The sequence below is a fragment of the Physeter macrocephalus genome, chromosome 4 (genome assembly GCF_002837175.3).
Source record: "Physeter macrocephalus isolate SW-GA chromosome 4, ASM283717v5, whole genome shotgun sequence".
In the NCBI taxonomy this organism is placed as follows: Eukaryota; Metazoa; Chordata; class Mammalia; order Artiodactyla; family Physeteridae; genus Physeter; species Physeter macrocephalus.
In genome coordinates this window covers 5,710,064-5,732,882 of record NC_041217.1, presented here as the reverse complement: position 1 = coordinate 5,732,882, position 22,819 = coordinate 5,710,064, and the positions used below count along the sequence as shown (strand labels likewise).

The window sequence follows — 22,819 nt, the reverse complement described above, 5'->3', positions numbered from 1 at the left end:
CTTTCCCCCTCCCCCAAGCCACACAGCATGCAGGATCTTAGTTCCCCAACCAGGGATTGAACCCACACCACCCGCTGCAATGGAAGCTCGGAGTCTTAATCTCTGGACCGCCAGAGAAGTCCTGTGCCAGTGCGAGTCTTAAGCTAAGGTATGTAAATAATGCAAGTAAAAAATGCTTTCCTGGCATTGAAAATAAGATAAGAATTAGTAGAGCTAGGAAATATTATAACAAAGGATAATAAAATGGACTAAAAATATTCCAGTCAAATTTTCAAAAAAGTGAAAGAAAATTACAGGTGAGCTGAGACCCATGGTGTGTGTGTATGTGTGTGCCTGTGTGTGTGTGTATGAATTAGAATGCACTTGAGGTTAGTGAATATATCTACTTTTGATAATATTATAAGGTATTTATCCAAATCACAGGAATACTTACTATTGTTTCATTTATAAACTTAAGTGTATTGACATAGACATTTTCTGAAGCAGTGTTATCCACTCAAAAGTGAAGAAGCAGTGAAAAATGATGAGATGAGATCTATGTTACTCTATGTACCTTGGCACAGAATTGTTTGCCATTAACTATGAACGATTCATTTAACACATTTCTGTCTTTTTTCTAACTGATGAAGTGATAATAATAAATCTCCCTACTTAACCTCCACTCTGCTCTGTGTTGAGAAGAGCCCAAGCTCACACACAGCTAGTAAAAGTAGGAGACAACTTTTAAACATAGATTATCTGGTTCCATGTCTAGTGCTTTTATGGTCAGACAACATAATTTAATAAATGAATCTTCCCAGGAACAGGGACAGAGGAGAATAAAGAATGGCTAGAATATAGGAACTTAAAATTTGGCAACAAGCAATTGACTTGGTATGACAGGCATCAAACATCCACGATTAGGCATTGTTAATCTGTGCATATTACGCAAGACACTGAAGGGAAGAGAATTTGGATATTGTAAATCCACCCAGAAGTAATTAAATCCAAGAATAGGCATGAAATGTTCATGTCCACTTTCTGAGAAATCTTTCTGGCATGTTTACTGACTCATTCCAAGCACCTAGATGAGAACATCTGGACCTTGGTGGTGCTCAGTAAACATCTGTAATTCTGGAAGATTATAAGACAGAAAGTATCTGGCAGATAATGAGTCTGTTATTCATGTTTAGGAATTAGAACAGGGAGGCCAGAGAACAAAAATTGGCCATCCCTCAACCTCGAAGTAATCACTGAAACCACAAGATACACTGAGTGCTACAAAGCCATGTGTTGAAAAGAGGAAAAGTCTTTTCCAAATCCCCAGTTTTGGTTCAAGTGGCAATTCCCACGTTGATTCCCAAACAGAGCACTTTGGGATCTCAAAGCAGATGGTGGAAAAGAGAGAGGTGGCCAGAAATTGGTAGAAGCTCCTACAGCGAAACCTAGTGATTAAAAAAAACAGGCTCTGAGGTCACAAAGTGATAAAGTTCAAATCCAGGTCTGCTACTTCCTAAGTTTTTATTTTATCAAGTTAATGTGTCTTAAGTCTCTTCTCATTTACAAATGGGAATAATATCATCCACCGTATTAGCTTGCTGGCAGATTAAATAAAACAAGAAAGCGCTTAGCATTGTTCAGGGATCGAGATTAATGCTCTGGGAGAGAGGACCTGCGGTGAAGTTTAGCCCACCCTTGGGTAGATAATGGAGTATTTTCTGGAATCTAAAGATGAAGCCCCATCCTAGGGTAGGAGGTGAAGGTGATCGCTGCCTCTCCTTGGGGTCCTGCGTTCTAGAGCCAATCCCGAGACAGGAGATTAGACGAACCTTCAGATGGAAGATCACAGTAGAAGCATCTGAAATGAGCTGTTATAGGCAGAAACTGAACAGCAAAAAAGGGGAAAAAGAAATAAACCAGTGAAAACAGGGAAAATAGCAGTAATTCATGCTACGAAAACTAAGGATAAGAGAATTTTAAGATGTAAGAGATAATGAACCCTGTTAAAGGTTCTACAGTGCTTAAACAAATTACAACTAATTTAAAAGGCCAATGATTTTGGCTAAAAGAGATTTTTAATAATTGAAGAACAGTATCGATAAAGTAGTGGAGGAAAAACTGGGAGATAAGGACTAGAATGGACAGCATATATGAAGTCTTCTGAGAGTTTAACAGCAAGAGTAAAATAAGAAAAAACAGAAAAAAAGGAGAAAAATTTCTTGAGATTTGGGGAAACCTGAACATATTTGAAGGGAGAGAGAAAAAAACAAAACAAAACAAAACTAGAAGTGGAAAGGACGGAAATTGTGTAAGAAAAAACTGGAATTACAAGAATAAGCATATTTTAATATCTCAAGTACAATTAGAGCTTTTTCTTCATAAAAAGGATTGTGAGAAGGATACTTATATTGGAAGACTCAAACTTCCCAGCAAACTAAAGGGAAGACACTTTATTTATATAGGGAATTGACTGGAGGATTTTGAGACCTAGAATAGAAACTATGAGAAAGAAAGCAATCAGAGGAAAAAAGTTATGAGTCAACTTGTAATTGGCTACGAAAAGTCAGAAATGAGCCAAACCTTTGATATTCTGCATCTGAAATGGTAAGTTAGAGAAAAGAGGAGATAGTGAAGCTTGACATCTGAATAAAAAGTGAAGAACAACACTTTGAATCAACATGGAAAACTACAATAGAGCCAAAACCTACATTTAAAAAATTAACTCTACTTTCAAACATGAAGCTATAAAGTTTTTTAACAAATGAAATCTTTGTTCTTACTGGGACATGGTGTGACCACTAACTAGTGTTTCTACCACTGTGGAGCAGGTCTGGACTCACGCCCTAGAGAGCCTTTGGTACAGGCAAAGTGAAGCAACTTGGCTTGTGACATGTTCCTAAAATACTTCCTAAAATAATGTCTGCCAGTTCATCATACATAAAATTAAATTTTATTTGTGAATCAGGTCAGGTCAAATGCTGGTACAAATTAAAAATTTTAGAAATATATGCTTGATCTCATTTGAGCTCAAAGAATTACAAAACATATTCTAATAAAGCAACTGTAAGAACCCTAAGACAAGCTCCCCAAACCTTGCATGTGCCAGAGCTGTGTTCTGCATTGAACCAGAACTTTAATTTGCACCACCTGTGGTGGTAGCTGGACGCACTGAGCAGCTTCATGCTAAACAAACGTTACTATTTTCTATGTACCATCATGTGAAAAAGGTCAGAAAGCATCTAAAACATTATTCTTACATCCCAAAGTGAAGCCTCCTTAGTAAATATTTAGTAAATTCCAAAGGAATACATATATGGGAAAACAAAATTACAATATTAAAAAATATAATAAAGCTAGAGATTATTAAACCTTAAATAATTTAGGATGTTCAAAATAATTTAATGAACAGAAGTTGCATTTATTACATGGATTCAAATCTATGATGTAGAGAAAACAGCAGTCACTCTGTCAAAATGTTGGGTATTATGATAATATAGAACTTCTCTCCAAAATTCAACAAGCTCAAAAATAGACTCGTACCTTTGCTTGGTAATTTTGGCACACAACTTTTACACTTGTGACTGTGTTCTCCCAGTGGGCTGAATGGTACCACTGCTTTGACATTCACAATGCAATTTTTAAAGTTGAAAATGCTTATATTTGTAATAGTTTCTTTAATTCTATTTAATGCTTGGGAGTTTGTGTTAAGTACTAAGGCCATAATGACAATTATTTATCGTGATTTACATGAAGAAAATGGAAAATAAAATTAAAAATGCAAATCACATGAAGATAACATCAAGGGTTCAGGAATATAAGAAGTGTATGTAAACATACATAATGTATTATTAAGAATTTTTTACGGTAGTAAATCAATGATTATCACAGGTTAATATTATCAAACATTAAAGTGATGGCTTCTTCATGACAATAAATTAAAGCTATTAAAGAATAAATTCAGCATTAAAAAGTGTCCCAGAGGAATCCATCACAGGTCTTATTGTTCCCATAACCATTTCTAGGGGGTCCAGCCTACATAAGAAGCAAACTAAAGGTAGGTTTTATATCAAGACCCCCATTACCTTTCAGTACCAGCTGATTGCATTGAAGGTGGCACCTCCCTTGAGGACAATCTACAGCCAGTAAGTGACTAGCTGGTAATGACACCACACAGTAAAATATGTGATTGGATTAATACATAAACATAATTTGAAGACAAACAGGTAAAATTTTGAATCATATTAGGGAAATATAAATACACTAACTTGAAAATAGAGCATTTAAAAGCATTTCAGCTTACTTGTTTTCTTTTAAAATCTGAAATATTGCATTCAATCTTTAATATTCTTTTCATTTAATAACTGAATTAATATATTAGACAATTTGAGGAAAGGGAGACAAACAAAATACTTACTTGTGATGCTATTTCTCGACACTGACACAAAGCGAGGGAAAAAGAAACACACAAAATACAGTTTAAACAATGACTAAACAATACATACACAAACCAATCAGCAACAGGAAAATATATGACAGATACCACAGAACACATCATCTAATTATGTGTTTGATTATTTATCATAGCACTTTTGAATAAAATTAGGTAAAGAATAAGCTAATATTTAAAAAATTTGCTAGAAAGTTGTTCTTGTTAGATTTTTTTTCTAAAATCGTCTTTCTAAGATTTGATAGAAAGTTAATGTGGTGCTAATAGAAAATAAAACAATTGATAAGAGCTTATGAAAGTACTATATTCATGAGAGGATACTGACATAATCATTGATATTCAATAATCACTATTGGTATTAATAGCTGTACTATTTAAAAAATTTTAGACCTTATAATAAGATTGTTTTTTCACCTCTATGTGTACATTTAAGTAAGTTTATAGAAATAGTCTTAGTTTTCACATAGGCTATAGAGGATAAAAATTGATCTGCCCAGTCAACATATAAACCCTAAATATTTAGGGGTTATAAAAATCATGCTATCTTGTTCTTCAGTTCTAAGGAATAATATTTTCATTCCTCAAATGGTAGAAGTGAAATTTTCAATTATATTCTTTGGTGTAATGTAACTCAAGTCTAACCCATTATCTACCATTCTCACTATTGTTACAAATATAAAAAATGCATAATAAATATATGAATATAGGCTCCTTGAAATTATTTGTCTGCAGATTCTTAACACTTGGCCCAATGAGTGAGTGAATAAATGCAGAGAATGGGCAGCTCGAGTTTCAAAACTATTTTCTCTAAATCCTTACTAAAATCATGGTATTAATGTAATTTTATAAAATGAAAACTTTAATTTAAATAATATATTTTAAATATTACTTTCCAATTTAAGGGAACCCTCCCTTACTGTTGGTGGGAATGTAAATTGATACAGCCACTATGGAGAACAGTATGGAGATTCCTTAAAAGCTAAAAATAGAGCTACCATATGACCCAGCAATCCCACTCCTGGGGATACATCTGGAGAAAACCGTAATTCAAAGATACGTGCATCCAGTTTAATTGTAAAAAGTTAATGGCTGGTAGATGGTTAACTATTACCTATGCACATTTTTTTAAAACTATAGGATTTATTGACGATGAAGTTGAACAACAGAGTAACATATTCCACAAATTTATTGGTTATACTGTAAAGATGTTGGTATTTTAATATGCTTTAAAATGACCTCTTTCTAGTTTCTGGCAAAATTTTCACTGGTTATAGTTCCCTTCAAGAAAATGTGATTTTCAGTACACTGGAAAACTGAAGGCAAATACAGCTTCACGTTTTCTTACCAAAAAATGAGAATAAATACTTTTATTAATTCAGAAGTTTTCAGATTTTGGAAAGTATCATATACTGAATAAGTAGGTAATACCTTCAGAGGGTCTTGGGTAGCATTTTATAATAAAAACACTTCTGTAATGAAAAACATGATATTCATTTTAAGGGGAATAAGTAAGTATTATGAAAAATCTCAGAACAGTTAAAGTGAGGTTTTGCCACCAAATCAGTTTAGCAAGCTTTTGGAATTTGAGAATTATGGAGAACATATTGTGGACAGAAATACTGTTCTCCTTTGTCCCCAAGAGAAGCACAAGTCCTTCTTGATTCTCTATTTATTTTTGGAACCAGGAGAGTATGGTATTTGTAAAAATTCCCTGAAATAGACACGTAGAGAGCGGTCTATTCCAGCTTGGTGTTGTACGATTAGGTGAAAAGGGGCCGATCCAGCTGTACCCTACTCTCCACGGACTGATTTTCCAGTCCCTGTACGCACTCCCACTGTATGTTTGTCTTTGTATGAATCTTCCTTCCACCAGTTTATAGCCCACAAGGCAAAAACCGAGTAAGCGTGCCAGGGCTTTTATAAATTTCATGATTTTAACTATGTGTATTTTTTTTATCATCACGTGTCTTTGAAAAGACATCTGCAAAAGGATTTGGTGCTTCCCCTCCTCCCACAGCCAAAGCAGTGACATAATTTAACTTTTTTCTCTATACACCAAATATGGGAAGGTACTGAAGTCAGATTAGGAAATGATGTGGCATGAAACCCTGCATCTGCCTTTAAAATGTATTTTTTTCAACTCCAAGAAAAAACAAGGAAGCAAGAGCTAGATTTTTTATATTAGTTTATCCCTCCTACATTCTTATATGAAATGTTGGCATTAAATTTAAAATATTTCATATATTTTGAATAGAATTGAATAGAATTGGATATTTAAAAGCATAAACTGAAGAAAGGATCAATGAGTGATTCTGAAAATGAAATTTTACAGCTGGAAATTTATTAGTTGTTTTTATTAGTTATACATACATAGTTTAAATAGTCAGAAAATGTCACGGTTTGTTTTGAAAAATAGCAGCTCCCACCATGATCTCTTCTATTTTCCTTTCGTAGGACCCAGCTACTTTTACCTCTTTTAGCTAGACATGTAGGTCCTTATCTTTGTGTCTCTAAATAACATGCTTGACTGTCATTTCTTAATTTTTTTGTCAGTTTATACTTTTATCTATTGACTTCTCACTCTGGAAGAAGAGAGAGCAACTATCTTTTCCACCCACCATTGCCATATCCCATCATTTCAAAAGGGCTGAAGTATAATTTTGGTTAGATCAAAATTCAGGGCATATTATGACTACAATTTACAGGTGAAATACATGGGAAATGTGGTTACTATTCATTGCCTGCATAATTTTTTGATGTTGGTGGTGGTGATATTGTATTCCTAGAGTTAATTAATTAATTTTATTAATTGCTTCATTAGATTTGTACTTGGCAATCCATCCTGAACTCTTCGGCAATTGTCTAATCTTTCTTTAAGACAGTGAGATGCATCATGTATCCTACGGCTTCCATTTTCCAGAAGAAAAATTTTCTGAAGCTTTCTGACCTGCTGCAGGTTGCACTTCTTGCCTGGTGGTCCTTTCATCACCTTCCTGACTTTTGCCTTGGCCTCATACTTGTTGCCAGGTTTCCATAAAATGTCTGGTTTCTTTGCATACATGATTACTTCCTCAGGTTACTCATTCATTTTGGTGGAAGTAATTTCCTTAGAAAGCAGGCATGGGGGCATATGTTTGGAGAAAATGTTGAAATATGATTAATCCTACCCTAACACAAGTTTGGTAGTTTTGTCTGAATATGGAATTCTAGTTTGGAAATAATATTCCCTCAAAATCTCGAGGGCATTGTTCCATTGTCTTTTGGCTTCTAGTGTTGCTGGTTGAGAAATCCAAAGAAATACTTTGAATGTGACCTACCCTTTGGTTTTCTCTCCCACCTCTTTTAAGATCTTCTCTTTTCCTTCAGTGTTCTGAACTTTTATGATGCTGTGCCTTAGTGTGAGCCTATTTTATTCCCTGTGGTGGGCCTCTGGTGACCCTTCCCATTTGGAACATGTTCTGTTCTAGGATTATTATTAAGTTATTAAACTGATATTTCTTCAATTTGCTTCATTTCCTCTTTAGGGAAGTCTTAAAATTCAGATCTTAGACTCTTAGACCTCCTGGACTAGTTCTCTAATTTTATCTTATCTTTACTATTTTCCGTGTTTGAATTTTTGCTCTAGTTTCTTGGTGGTTTCCTCAGCTTTATGGTACAAACTTTTTCACTTCTGCTCACGTACTACCAATCCCCAAGAGTTCTTTTTTATTCTAGATGTTCCTTTAAAAATACAGCTTCCTATTCATCGTTTATCCTTATAATATCTTATCTTTCTAATATTAATTATAGCTTTTCAATATAGAACTTCCCTAATACATATTTGACATATCCTATAATTCACCCACTTCAAGTGTAAAGTTCAAGGATATTTCAGTAAATTTACCAAGTTGTACAACCAACACCATAAAAAAATCTTAGAATATTTCCATCACCCCAGTAAGTCCCATCATGTTCATTAACTGTTACTCTCCATTCCCTCCACCTCCCCCTGTCTTTCTGTCTGCATACATTCACCTTTTTTGACATTTCACATACTTGGAATCATACAATAGGTGATCTCTTGAGTCTGTATTCTCCCACTTGACATAATGTTTTTGAGGTTTATCCAAGTCACAGCACATATAAGCATTTTGTTTCTTTTTATTGCTAAATGGTACTCCATTGTATGGTATACTACATTTTGACTACCTGTTCACTAGCTGAAGGACTTTTAGGTTGTTTCTAATTTTTGGCTATTATGAATAATACTGCCGATAACATTCATGTGCAAGTCTTTGTACGGATATATTTTCATTTCTCTTGGGGAAACAGTTAGGAGCAGAAGTCTTTATTATAGTTTATGTTTTATATTTTCTTTTCCCTCAGTGATCTGTCTTTCCTACAAGTTCAGTTTTTTCTTTCTGTTTGTTTATTTTGGTATCTCTGTTTCATTCTATTCCCTGAAATAGGGAATTTTGAGTTGTCTTCTTATATTAAGAGTATAGGGCTAATAAATTGACTGAAAGCTCTGGGTGGGGTGTTTTAAGTGTGAGTTTCATGGTCCCCTGACTAGATTATTGACCTGGAGACTCTCCCGTGTCTGTATCATTAGGCCGTTCACGTGGCGTGGTCAGATTCCCTGGGGAAGACTCTTCGATCTGCCGTTGAAGGGTAAAGTACACAGAATGTACCTTTGCACTTAGCTCTGTGAATTCACTGTGGTACTACTGCCTGCAAATGTGCCTTGTCTCCCAGTCCACAGACCATCTGTGTACCCTCTTCATAGAATCACCCTTCAAACTGCCCTGGCCCTGCGGGGGTGAGGGACAGTAACACAGCTCTATGAGCTGTTAGGGAGAAGGAGGACCTGTGAACCATCTAAGAAAGAAGATGTCAGATGTTTCAATTCTAATTATTGAATGAAGTTTCTACCTCCTGAAATCTGGTGTCCTTTTTTTTTCTTACTTTTCATTTATTTATTTATTTATTTTTGGCTGAGTTGGGTCTTCGCCACCGCACGCAGGCTTTTTCTAGCTGCGGCGAGCGAGGGCTACTCTTCGCTGCAGTGCGCGGGCTTCTCATTGCGGTGGCTTCTCGTGTTGCAGAGGCACGCGGGCTTCAGTGGTTGTGGCACGCGGGCTTCAGTAGTTGTGGCACACGGGCTTAGCTGCTCCGCAGCAGGTGGGAACTTCCCGGACCAGGGCTTGAACCCGTGTCCCCTGCATTGGCAGGCGGACTCTCAACCACTGTGCCAACAGGGAAGGCCTGGTGTCCTTCTTTAATTAAAGTAAGAGAAAAATTGGCATTTTGGACAACGATCAATTATTTGAATTCTAACACTTGAGTATTCTCGAACCATTTGAAATTTGAGAGAGATGGTGGAATGTATGAGCCACTCTTTCATTTCATTAGATCCACTAAGCTCTTATTCTGTGTTTTTACATAATCAGGAAAAAGAGAATGTTTCCCGCTTTGCACAAAACCCAATGTCTTTACTGAGTTAATACTGAATTGATGTTCCCCTCTTTAAAAAAAAAAAAATAGAACATCGACTTAAGGGATATTCGCCTTATTGGTACTTTTGCATCTTGCAAAACTGTAATTAAAGATAGATAATGTTCATCATGTTATCTATCTCTTAAATATCTCTAAATATTCAATGTCTTAAATAAGGAAGCACATAATATACTCATTCTTTTAACAGTGATCAGGAAAAACAAATCTTCCTCTAGATGAACTTACATCCTTTTGTGTATCAAACTACAATTATTATAAAACTCAACAGTTCTATTTTTGCCTTATTTGCCAGGAAAATAAACGTAGAACTCCTTCTCAACTGTAGCAGTCACTTCATTTTAGATGTAAAGTAGCATTAATTTCTGTGCCCCTATTAATATATTTTGCTGTAAAAGTGCTTGCAGGTCCTATTTTTATTTTTAATTATTTAAATTGCCTTTTTTTCCTATAATAGGCAGAATACAAAATCTAAATAAAAATATGTGTTCCAGAAGATGAACTGAATTCAGTATAGGAAGACAACAGGTATTATTCTCATTTAACCCAGTATCCTTTTATTTTTCCAAGGATGTGTGCTTTTAATATAAGCTAAAGGGTTGGGGGTTTATAAACATTTTGCTGGTTTGTGATAGGAAGAAATGGCCAAAATGTAACGTTAGATACTCCCTGATGACAGTACAAATACTCAATTACTCTTTCCCTATCTGTACTGTAAACGGCATACAACAACATCCCTTAATAATACAAAATGACTGAACATGGATATGAACTTGACCAAGGGCAGAATTTACCATGTTCAAATTCACAAAGTACATATTATAAGATAAAAACAGGATAGTATTCTGCTGTGTGAAAATCTTCTTTGTTCTTATCAAGTTCAAATAAGAAATGGTTAATTGCTTAGGTGTGAAAGCACTTTTTTTTCTCTTAACTTTTCATCAAATAATAATTTTTTGGATGCAGTGTTCTTTAAATTTTAGGCATATCTGGCTAAGCTGTCTTACACATTTAACTTTCTGGTATGTTTCTCCCATCAATCATTCCTGATTTTCTCTGATTTTTGTCTTGCTCTTTGTGGTGTGAACCACGGGGACCACAGCCAATGACAAACTCAGATTCAGTAGCAGAGTTGGCAATAAAGCTTCTTTTAGCACCTCTGAAGCTGCAGTGAAACCACTAAAGAGCATCTCAGAAAAACTGAACTATTTTCTTCTGGCCTCAATATCACTTACTTAAATGTCAAACTATGAATTATATCAAGAAAATAAAAATCTACTCCATTACCCTTATGCTTCTTATAAAGCTCTTCTTTTCCACACATGGATTCACTGATTTTAATCACAAGCTGGTGTAATGATTACACGACTATTAAAATGCATGTAATTAATCTGAGCCTCATAGTTGAGGTTCTATTTTGCATAAGACCAAAGAAAGAAATGGTTAACCAAAATTTTGAATAACTTTGAGGTATCTGAAGAAGAAAAAATATTTCAAGAATACAAACAGGAAGTTGGAACCACATAGTGTGACCAAATTAAAATGTGAATATGTTTTTGGTCATACGCAGGCATCAGAAATTCTGTTCCATTTCAATAGGCTCTAGTTTGCTTTTATAATTACTGAGCTTTCCTCTGGGAGGGTCTGGCACTGATCCTAGAGTTTTTTTCTTAGCTTCAAAGTAGTCCTCAACCTAGAGTTTGAAAAATGTGAGTTTTATGCTTCCTAACTTATCTTTGTTTTCCCTCTTTCCAAATGCTAATATGTGGAGTTGAAGATTATATTAGAAAACTAGTTTGCTTGCCCTGAGAACTTTTCTTATGTATCCAAAGGTTACTTAGAATTAACTTACTTCCTGAAAACCTGCAAAAGACATTCAGAGCCCAAAGTTCACAAACTCTAAAACAGTCCTTTAGCTAACATTATTTTATGAAATTCCTGACATAATTTACATAATTTAATGACATATTTCAGAAATGAGTTTCTAGGCTTAGGAATGGCAGTATTCCATAAGATTAAACATTAAGACAGGAATATTTTGATATTTCCAAACCTCAGATGTAGTAAGTTTTTGAGATTCAGTCCTGTAGATTCCAATGGGAACATCTCCGGTCGAAGAACATAACTTCTGATACAGTCTGGCATAAGTTCTGATCCATAAGTCATCCTCGGTGATTTTCATCTACAATCACATGAATTATTTACATATCAAATTTTTAAGAAATAACCCAATGGTAAATTTTTCACCCTTTAAAGGTAGATTTTATTGATATTTTGAAATCTCAAAGTGACATTTCATAAGTGCTTATACATGTATTAAAGTTTTTTATTACATTCCATCTCAGCCTTATCCCTGGGGTTCACCCAAACTTAAGAAACCAACTGCTCCATTTGTGGCAGCATGGCATTGTATTAGTCCCATATACGTGGGCAATATCACTGGAAATTGATTGGGAATTGTTGGAAAACCTGTAAAGACTCCTTTGAATGTTGCAATAACCTTAGTGGACAGGGTCTGCTGATGTTACAAATCTTGAAGTGCAAAGGACACTCCAGCACAAAAACCAATTGTCCATCCAAAGTTCTACTATACCCATACTGAGCAAGATGTGTTACAGTATGGAGCAAAGGACTCACAGACAGGAGGCATCAATGCTGGTCTCTCTTTGCTAATCATGAATTTGAATTTGTTAGCAAGACACTTCATTAAATACACTTAGGCATAGTACACTTATTTATAAAACAGAGAGGTTAAATGTCATGATCGCTGTTTTCCTTGGCAGTGTAGCATCCTATGTCAGAAACTGTCAGTCTCAAATACCTACTAGAATTTTGTACAGAACGGCTACCTTCAGGATTATTTTTGCTCTGAATTTTGTACAGAATGATTATCTTTGGGATCATTAATTTAAATAATGTTTTCCCTAAACATTGTTTAAGGAATTAAAAAAAACTAGGATGCTATTCTTTGAGCACATATTAGAAAAAAAAAAAATGACATAGAAGAGTTAGCCAAAGAACATTATAGATGGCTTTCCGAATTGCCTGTCAGAATAATCTACACCAGAGATTAGTAACTTACAGAGCAAAGAAACCCCGATCCTGGTGTAGTGTCCAATCCCAACAGAAGTCTGGTGATAGAAATCATGTAGTCCTTCACAAATGACTGCAATATAAACAAAATATGCATTTATTGTGTGTAGCAAATACATAGACTAGCTTAGAGCATGAACATCTTATCACATCTTAAAGGTTATTTCTTGTAACACATCATTTAGCCCCCATAAAAAAGGAAATAAAAATCTATCTTGCCAGTGTCCTCAACACACATGTACAGTTAAGCTGTCCTTAAAGAAATATGGGAAATGATTATTTTCTAGAATATCCGGATTTGCTTAAATTTTATGGATGTTATTGGACGTGATGAAAACATTTTTAGATTTTTAATAACACAAAACTATAAGCCAAAATATAATAATGTTTTAAAAAATCTAAAATGACTAAAATTTACAATGAAATATTTCAACCAGTATTTGGTTTTTTGTTAGGATTAAACTTTATGCTAGTAGAATACATTTCTATATAATATTTAAGTAAATCTAAATATTAGTGAATTAATAGGTTAGTATTAAATACCATCATGAGACTATTTTATTTGCTAACATATGATATATTTTGACATGTTGTTAGAACACTACTCAATAGTTAGAATATTAACTGAAAAATGCTTCTAGTTTCTTCAGTTTATTTTTTGGTCTGAGTGAAAAGAAAGACTTTCAACCCATACAAGCAAATTTCACCATGATATGTAACAATTACTTCATAAATCGTATGAAATTACTGCCTTGAGTTTGATCGTCAGGTGTTAACAAGTGAAACATTTAAATAATCATCTAGGTATTTTGCATCCTTGTTGCTGCAAATGGCATTATTTTGTGCTCTTTTATGGCTGAGTAGTATTCCACTGTATATATGTACCACATCTTTTTTATCCATTCATATACAGATTATCATACTAAGTGAAGTAAGTCAGAAAGAGAAACACAAATACCATATGACATTGCTTATATGTGGAATCTAAAATATGGCACAAATGAACCTATCTACAAAACAGAACCAGACTCTTAGACATAGAGAACAGACTTGTGGTTGCCAAGGGGGAGGGATGGGCTAGTAGATGCAAACTATTACATTTAAAAATGAATAAACAACAAGGTCCTACTGTATAGCACAGGGAACTATACCCAATCTCCTGGGATAAACCATAATGGAAAAGAATATCAGAAAAAAGAATGTATATATGTTTATAACTGAGTCACTTTGCTATACAGCAGACATTAGCCCAACACTGTAAATCAACTGTACTTCAATAAAAAAATAATAACAATAAATCATCTAGTTATTTTGTATAGCAAATACTTTAAAAGTTATAACACCTTTTAAATAAATCCTCTAGACCACTTTGTTGATTGCTAATTTCTTTTACCAAGAGCTAGTTTCAAAAAATTAACCCATCTAAAAAAGAACATAAGGCAACACATCCATTCCATTTTTTTCAGGCCATTTATTTAAATGGCCCTTTGGTTTCCAAGGTATATTAATCTCCTAGTAATTAGGACATGAACATATTGGGGCCACCAAGAGAAGCTGTGACATGCATCCTTGTTAGCATTATTCAATTTCATTTGTAACTCAGTGTGTGCTAAAGAAAAATTTTAAACAAATTCTTGGGCACTTAAAACTATTATTTTCCAAAATGAAAAACAGAAAGCACTCATGGAAGAGAAATTAAACCGAAGATTTGGCAAATGACTATTTTACATTATTTTAGAGGCAGATGTGGTAATATAGCTAATGTTTACTGTATTCTTTATCAACACATTCTTTGTCCAGAGGTCATCTGTCCTGTAACTTCATCAGGGCATAGACTAGAGTTAGATGTGAGCCAAAAATGTGGATAGCCCCATTTAAATATCACGAAATCCATGCATTAAGTCTTATGTGATGTGATCATAGAAGATTTTTCATAGAAGATTTTTTAAATATCTATTTAATTTTATTTTAGGTAATAACTTTTTAATAATTGGCTTTCCTGATCTACACAGATGAGAATTAATAAAAATGCTTAAAAATATGAAAGCGATCTATGTTTCAAGTGGGATATAATAAAAACCAACCAAACAAGCAAACCAACTCAAGCATAATACAAATGCAGAGTCCTTTACCACAGGAAAAGGGTGGGGATTAATCTAATGAGGTACGCATGGCTTGAAGATGAGTATATTCCCACTAAACTCCGGCTAGCTGACCTTCCTGAGCCCTTGTCTCATCCATATATTATGATTGATAATACTGCCTATATTACAGTTTTCCTTGGGGAAGCAAATAAAATGAGGTCTAGAATAGAATTATATTAATAGTAAATCACTATACAATTGTAGTCATCAGTAAAAGTTCTTGAATATATAAGCATTTATCTTTAAGAAGATGGCTTTAAATCATTAACCAAAACAATTAGATTTTATACTTTAAGAATACAAGAATGCACGTTATATAATTTTACAGAATAAAATGTTTTAAATTTCTAATCTTTTTTTAACCTGTAAATAAATACTCTTTACCTGTCTGAAAAACATACCATTAAAATATCTCATTTGATGTCAGAAGGTAAATGGGCAATTATTACTTCGAAAATTATTGTTCTAGTTCATTCTTTCTGCAGCTGCTAGCTTTGGAAAAAGCACAATTTCTTGTATTTCTATGTGTAACAATAAAAATGAAACAAAAATGAAAGGAAAGTAATAACTACTGCTCTCCAATTCTACAGAATGGTTTTCCTTCTACTTAGCTTACATAACAAAGACTTTCTCATGAGATTTCATTTAAACATAAGGTACTGTGGCTAAAATATCTGAAAACCACTGGTGCATAATGACAGCAAGCATTTGACTGCTATGGATATAAATCCCCTCAGAGGCAACACTGCTCTTCAAACAATCCCTCCCTTGAACCCCCTCTTTGAGAGATCAGAATTACGTGTGCCTGGCAATGGGGTCTGGGGTAGAAGCCTGGCTTCCGGAGTCCCCGGATAATGTGTCTGGAAACTTTCGGGAGAACAGGAGTGTTTATGGTTCTTTACTGTGTTGTTCCCGCACTCATCTGGCATAAGCAGATGGTTTGAAACACGGCCAGAGACATAGTCATAGGCATAATTAGCCCAGAGGCCAGTAGAAAAGCTTTAACTCTCTTTGGATTAGTTTATTCAGTCAAGCATGGAGGAAGAGGGTACATAAAATACATGCTCAAAAAAGACAACACAATGCTTGAATTCTTAATTTGAGATTAAAGTTATCACATAACTTAAAGCCCTATGAATATCTTTTTTCTCTGAATGGATACGTTTAAAAATTATCTGATTACTTGAATCAGAGAATATGAAATATTGCTTTTGTTGAGTTTCTGACAGAGTTAAAAAAAGATTAAAATATATTTGTGTAAAATAAAATCTCTATGAACTTCTTAGCTAAAGCTAAGAATGATAAAATGACAATGTAAAACTCTGGCATTCAGGAATAAACCGAATGGTTCTTAGTGGTTGTAAAATCTTCCTTACATTTTTCTGAAGTAGGCAATAATTAGCAGATGTTTAAAATATGTCCTTGGTTTATCAGTTTATTGACATCATTTGGTATCTTACTAAAAATATATGCATTAGAAAGAAAGCTGTCTTTTTTTTAACCTAGTAATTCTTCCTTAGCTTTTATTTATTGTCTAGTAATGTGCTTAGAGGAATATGCAAAATGTATTAAAATGTCACATTAAACATTGTAGGACACTGGTGTCACAGAACGCCTAATACCATTTCATAGATTATTCTGAAAAGTAATTTTTTCTTACGGTGTCTTTCATAGGCACATTTATGTCTTTAAATACATGAAGTAAAATATTGGATTACTTCCAGAGCCAATTTTAAGTTAACAGCTCCATGAGAAAAACTAGTTGTATTATGCGTTTGGTAGCATCTAAAGAAAATAGAAAATAAACATTTTAGAGAGAAACAAGAAACACTGCATACCTGGTAAAGAAGCGTGTCCAACATGCTGATACTGAACACCCTCCCGGCAGCAAAAGGCAGTCGGAACATAAAGGCCAAATTAGAACCTCGCTCTCTTTCTTTCTGTTCAGAAATTTGAAAAAGAAAAATTTGTGAGCATTCTCTATTTTATGCTTTTCTACTTACTTAAATTTTCCTAACATATGTGAAGAAAGCCATTTTTATCACGTGGTTCTTAGCTATGAATGTGTCATGACTTCACTTTTAATTGTATTTTTAATGTCCCTTTACTTTTCATAACGAAGTTTTCCTGGTGAAAATACCCAATAGTAAAGAAAGCTTAATGCTTTCATACATTAAACATTTATTTACTCTTAGTACCTATTTCTGAACAGGATTTGAAGTGACATTAATAAAAGGAACAAACATAATAACATTATTTCATCAAACATAAAAAAACCTAAAGCCACATCATGTATCCTAACATGTAGAACACCTGCTTTTGAATATTCTCATATGTGAGGACAAAACACATAGGCAAGTAGGAGCGATCACAACCAGTGGTTTCTAGCTTTCTGTCATTCGAGTTTTAATTTACCCATCTGCCTTTAAAGTTGCGCCAGCCAAACCAATCTGCAGCTAAGCTTCTGTAAGTGACAAAAAACGTGTGTGTGCTTGCGTGTGTATTATGGTGTATGAGGGTTTCTTTTGAAAACTTCTGTTGCTATTAGTGCCTGCTAATAAAGGAAGGCCTAAGACCAGATGTTTGTGTCAGATTGGAAGGAATTTCTTAAGAATGAAACTTAACCTTGTACTTAAGTGGTAACCTCAAAAATGCTCGTTTCTTTTGCTGCCAACGTCCATGTAACAAGAAATGCAAGACGCAGCTAAGCCAATAAAAAAATAATCACCCCTCGCTCTCAGAGGCAATGGAAGGAAGCCCCTGTTTCTAATGTAGCAAATTTGGGAGATCTCAAGGGAGGGGACGTCTCTGGGTCCCCCTTTTTAAGAATGGAGGGGAGGGAGTATCGCTGAAGGAGGGGGTCTTGGAGAGGACGGGGGCCACTGCTGCTGCTTGCTGTCATGATGGTACTAGAGAGACTTGAGCCCTGCGATTCCCCTGGACAGACAGGTGAGGCTGGTGCACAGCAGCAAACCTTTCAGGCAGCAGGAAGAGTTATGCCGTCACATCTATAGGCCCAGCCAGACCATAAGGACATCCTCACTGGAGATGCGGACAGAAGGAGGGATACGCAAGTGGTGCCCCCTTGGTGTCCGTGTCCATTACATCACAACGCAGTCTCTGATTCATTAGCCTTGGTGTCAAAAATGCTTCATTTGAACCGCCTCGGTGGTTGGGAGGTGCCTGGAACGAGCTGTCTTCTTGCAGGGATAGGCAGGCTTTCCCGTGAATTGGGGGCCACATCTGGCTCTTAAGGTGTACTGCCAAAACCACAGATCTTCAGCCCAAGTTAAAGCAAGTAGCCAAAATAAAGTGCTGAGACCCTAAGAATCTGAAGTCCAGCATCTGTCACGAGGTCGGGTGGGAAACAGCAAGGCTGCTGGGCTCTGCACACGGCTCATTCAGGGTCTTCTCTCCCAGAACTTGGCGACCGATCTCTGTTATCTGACTGGGATCTTCTGAGCCAAGGACCATCATCTCTGTTCATTGTTCGCTCCTCTAGCTAACCAGGGGCATGGGACACATGGCAAAGCACGATCTTATGCTTTTGCATGTTTTCTCATCCCTTAAAATTTTTAAATCAAGTTTTGTTCTTTTTATTTTTTTTCTTTGATGCAGACTTAGCTGCAGTAGAACTAGATAGGGAATTTGTTCATGGTTAGACTCAGAGAGTCGTGGTGGTCGGGTGGTGGTGATGGAGAGGCACAGGAGAGTGTTCCCAAGGTGATCGTACGTGGGGCTGGGGTGGGTGGGAGGCAGGGAGTGCACAGTGGCTGCACAGACGGGGAGCCGGACACACTGAGCACGTTCCAGCTGTAGAGGAAGATGTGGTCTCAAATACTGTTCAAAAATCAAGTCGGAGGAAGACTGAGAAAAGCCATAATTTAGTGATTAGAACATGATTCCAACTCCAGCCTCTCCTCTGCTCTCTCAGTGTGTAACCGTCTAGTTTTTGGCTTTAAATATCTCATCTTAGGACTTCTAAACCCACACATTAGCGTTCACATCTTTCCCAAAGTTCAGTTACAACTATCAGCCTGAATAGTTGTTGTTTTTTTTTTCAATTAGACAACTTTTACTACATTTAAAAATGTGCTTTAAAACAAATTTAAAATGTGCTTTAAAACAAAATGGAATTAGAAAAAAAGACATATGCATTTGAAAGAATGTTGCACTGTGCTGAAAATCAAATCTCTTGCAGTAATACGATACGCCAATTCTTAAAACGTAAGTTAACAGAATTCTCAATTTAACATTTTCAAAGACGATATTAAGGTCAAGAATTTCACATCTATGGTAGCACTTATAGAAGGGCATTTATAAATATGATGTCCATCCCTATGAAGCTTACAAATTTGACAACGCTCAATAAAAGCTTTCAGAATCACATCCAAAAGTGTTGCATCCAGGGCTTCCCTGGTGGTGCAGTGGTTGAGAGTCCGCCTGCCGATGCAGGGGACGCGGGTTCGTGCCCCGGTCCGGGAAGATCCCACGTGCCGCGGAGCGGCTGGGCCCGTGAGCCGTGGCCGCTGAGCCTGCGCGTCCGGAGCCTGTGCTCCGCAACGGGAGAGGCCACAGCAGTGAGAGGCCCGCGTACCGCAAAAAAACAAAACAAAACAAAACCCAAAAGTGTTGCATCCAAAGCATCACAAATCTGCGTCCTGTAGGTTCTCCTTCTAAAATCTTTATGTTGACTTTTCTACTCCTGTCATTTGTTAATACTACCCTTAAAAAAAAAAAAAAGAGAACAGGAAAAGAAATGCTGCAGTAAACCCTTGATCATGTACAGAAATTATTGCTACTATAGTTCACTACAAAGCATGTCTATACAATATCATATGAAATTTGATCATGAATATCTTTCTGTAAACTTAATCTCATGCTTTACTAAAATGAATTTCTCATCATGCTGAATAATCGCCTAAGGAGTTAATCAAAGGTACTGACTAGTCAATCAGAGAATCTCTGACCACCATCTCCGCATCCCTCTCCCAAGTCCATCCATTACATTTCCAAACCCCAGCATTTATCCTTAGAATTATCTTAGAATTATTCCCTCTTTGCATCCTACTGCTACAGTACTTGCTGGGGCTTAAACCGACTATTAATTTCCCAACCTCTAGTCTTTTGTAACTCCCAGTCATCCAACACTCTGCTGCCAATTCATATACCAACAATTGCAATAATGTAAATTTTTGTTCACAAATCTAAAATCAGTTTACTCTAAGATTCAGACTTTCTTGAAGAATACATGCCTGGAGAACTCAAAGGCAAGATTTCTGTGAAAAAGCAACATACCTTCATGAAAAGAGCTTGTCCTAAGAATTTCCTGACAAAAACTTGAGTCTATGGTAAGCTCAGTGGATCGGAGGCAGGGTGGTCTTTGGCATATAGTGGTTTCTTTCACTCACATTATCCCTGCTCAATGATTTACTGACGGAGAAGTTACATTTCCTAAATCCAGTGGGTTGTTCTCTAATTTTAATAAAGGTTTAACCAATATTTCAAATGTTCTCTTTTATTATATACCTACATTTACATAGATGCTTCAGTTAAACTACATTACGTAGCACATTTAATTAAAAAAATTTTTGGTTCAGTTACATATTCCAGTTCATACACTGTATTTTCCAAATACAGAAATATTCTTTTACCTTCAGGGCTTACACTGAAGGAAAGGTACTCTCTTCTTTTTTCCACACATCTGAATCCTATTGATAAGTATCATTTTATAAATCATTCATTATTAAAGGTTCCAATCAAACACTAACTCATTCATTTATTTACTAAATTAGTCAGTTAACAAATAACAAATACATGTTGATAAGTCTACTCTACATAGGGCATTATCCTTGGTGCTAGGCATACAGAATTCCTGTATAGAACTCATAAATTCTGCTAATATAGAATTATTATGCATTGAATATGGACCAGTCACTAGTAAACAAATATGGATGCGTTCCTTGTGTACTAGAACTCACAAACTGTGCGTGATACCAGTAACAAATAGGGAAAACACCGGGGTGAAAATATGCAACAAAACAGGGGTAGATGCTTGGGTAGCACGTAGGAAGGGCGTCTACCATAGTCTTCTGGTGGAAAAGTCGAGAGACTGAATTAGAAGTGATGTCTAAGTGGACACGCAAATATGAGTAGAAATTAGCCAGTAAATTTGGGAAGGGCAGGAGTTAGGCAGAAAGTTATAAACAAAAGGTTCAGCACGTGCTAGAAGCTGGACAGGAATAAAGCTGAAAAGACTTGAGGAACTATGAGCAATTCTGTTTGAATACAGCATTGAGTGTGAGTGCACGGGCTGGAGAAGGAGGTCAGAAGTGAGACTGGAACAGGAGCCAGGAATTAGATGTTAAAGTTCCAGGACACTTGAGAGGCAAAAGGATGTTATCAAGAATTACACTGAAAAACAAGGGTGTACATTGGGACAGTTCCAGGAAAAACAGGACATACAATGAACCCATTTTGAAATCATGTTAACAATTCTGAATTGTATCTTTAGCGTAATGAGAAAAAACTTACATATTTTTTAAGAGGAGGAGTGATATGGCCACCTTTCTAGAGTGGCCATTCTGATGACAATACGGAAAATGGACTGGAAATGGGGAGGTGGCACGGGGAGACCAAGCAAGTTAAACGAGGGTGTTAAGGCAGCAATTCTAGTGAGAAATGAAGGTTTACAGAAACAGATCTTCTTCAAATATATTTAGACGTCAGACATTAAATTTGAGGGGATTTTTGACTGAATTGGGTAGTAGAGAGAAGATGAGGATGATACCCCACTTTCTGGATAACTGGGTGGATAAGTGTGCCCTTCTGTAAAAAAAGGAAATGTGGAAGAAGAGAAGACTGTAAGTTAATTTGGACTTGAGTTTCAAGGTTAGTAGAAAAGTCCAATTGCTAAAAATATGGATCCAACAGACAGTATAACACACAGTGGTTTGGAGCTTGGATTCTACAGACACACAAGGTGACCAGTCAAGTATTGCCACTCCTGGTTGGACGATCTTGTACAAGTTACTTAAGCTCCTTGTTCCTCTGTTTCATCACCTGTGAAATGGGGTTCATATTGGTGATGACATTGCATTGCCATTATAATAAACAAGATAAAACATCTAAAAGTATTATGTATAGTAAGCACTTACTGTCTTCAATTACTAGTAATTCTTCAAACACATCAAATCATGCATCACCTTGTGGACTTGATATTGCTTGCTTTCTTCCTGTACTGACACTTCCAAGTTTTGACTGGGCTGGTCTGGTGTTATCATTATAGCTCAAATAGCACCTCCCCAAAGAGACCTTACGTTATCACCTTATTTAAAGTGGGCGTTCCCCAGTTACTTTTTTTTTTTTTTTTTTTTTTTTTTTGCGGTACGCGGGCCTCTCACTGTTGCGGCCCCTCCCGTTGTGGAGCACAGGCTCCGGACGCGCAGGCTCAGCGGCCATGGCTCACGGGCCCAGCCGCTCCGCGGCATGTGGGATCCTCCCGGACCGGGGCACGAACCCGTGTCCCCTGCATCGGCAGGCGGATTCTCAACCACTGCGCCACCAGGGAAGCCCCCCCAGTTACTTTTGAATATAACCCTGTTATGACTTTCAGAGCTCTTCTGAAATCTATAATTCCTCGTTTATTTTTTTATTAGTTAAC

The 22,819-nt window shown here is 36.0% G+C and overlaps 1 protein-coding gene across 6 annotated transcripts in view; it reads right to left on the bottom strand.

The window, feature by feature from the left end:
- Positions 1-22,819, bottom strand: part of KCNT2 (potassium sodium-activated channel subfamily T member 2) — a 395,778-nt gene that overhangs the window by 36,678 nt on the left and 336,281 nt on the right. For 4 of the 6 annotated variants that reach the window (XM_055084010.1, XM_024130664.2, XM_024130663.2 and 1 more), the window contains 4 exons: positions 16,995-17,096; positions 13,002-13,085; positions 11,973-12,101; positions 4,394-4,414 (listed from right to left, as the gene is read on the bottom strand). In XM_055084010.1, coding sequence (XP_054939985.1) covers positions 4,394-4,414; positions 11,973-12,101; positions 13,002-13,085; positions 16,995-17,096 — 336 coding nt within the window. The remainder of the gene's footprint in view (positions 1-4,393; positions 4,415-11,972; positions 12,102-13,001; positions 13,086-16,994; positions 17,097-22,819) is intronic. The other 2 variants (XM_055084011.1, XM_055084012.1) reach the window with 1 other exon arrangement.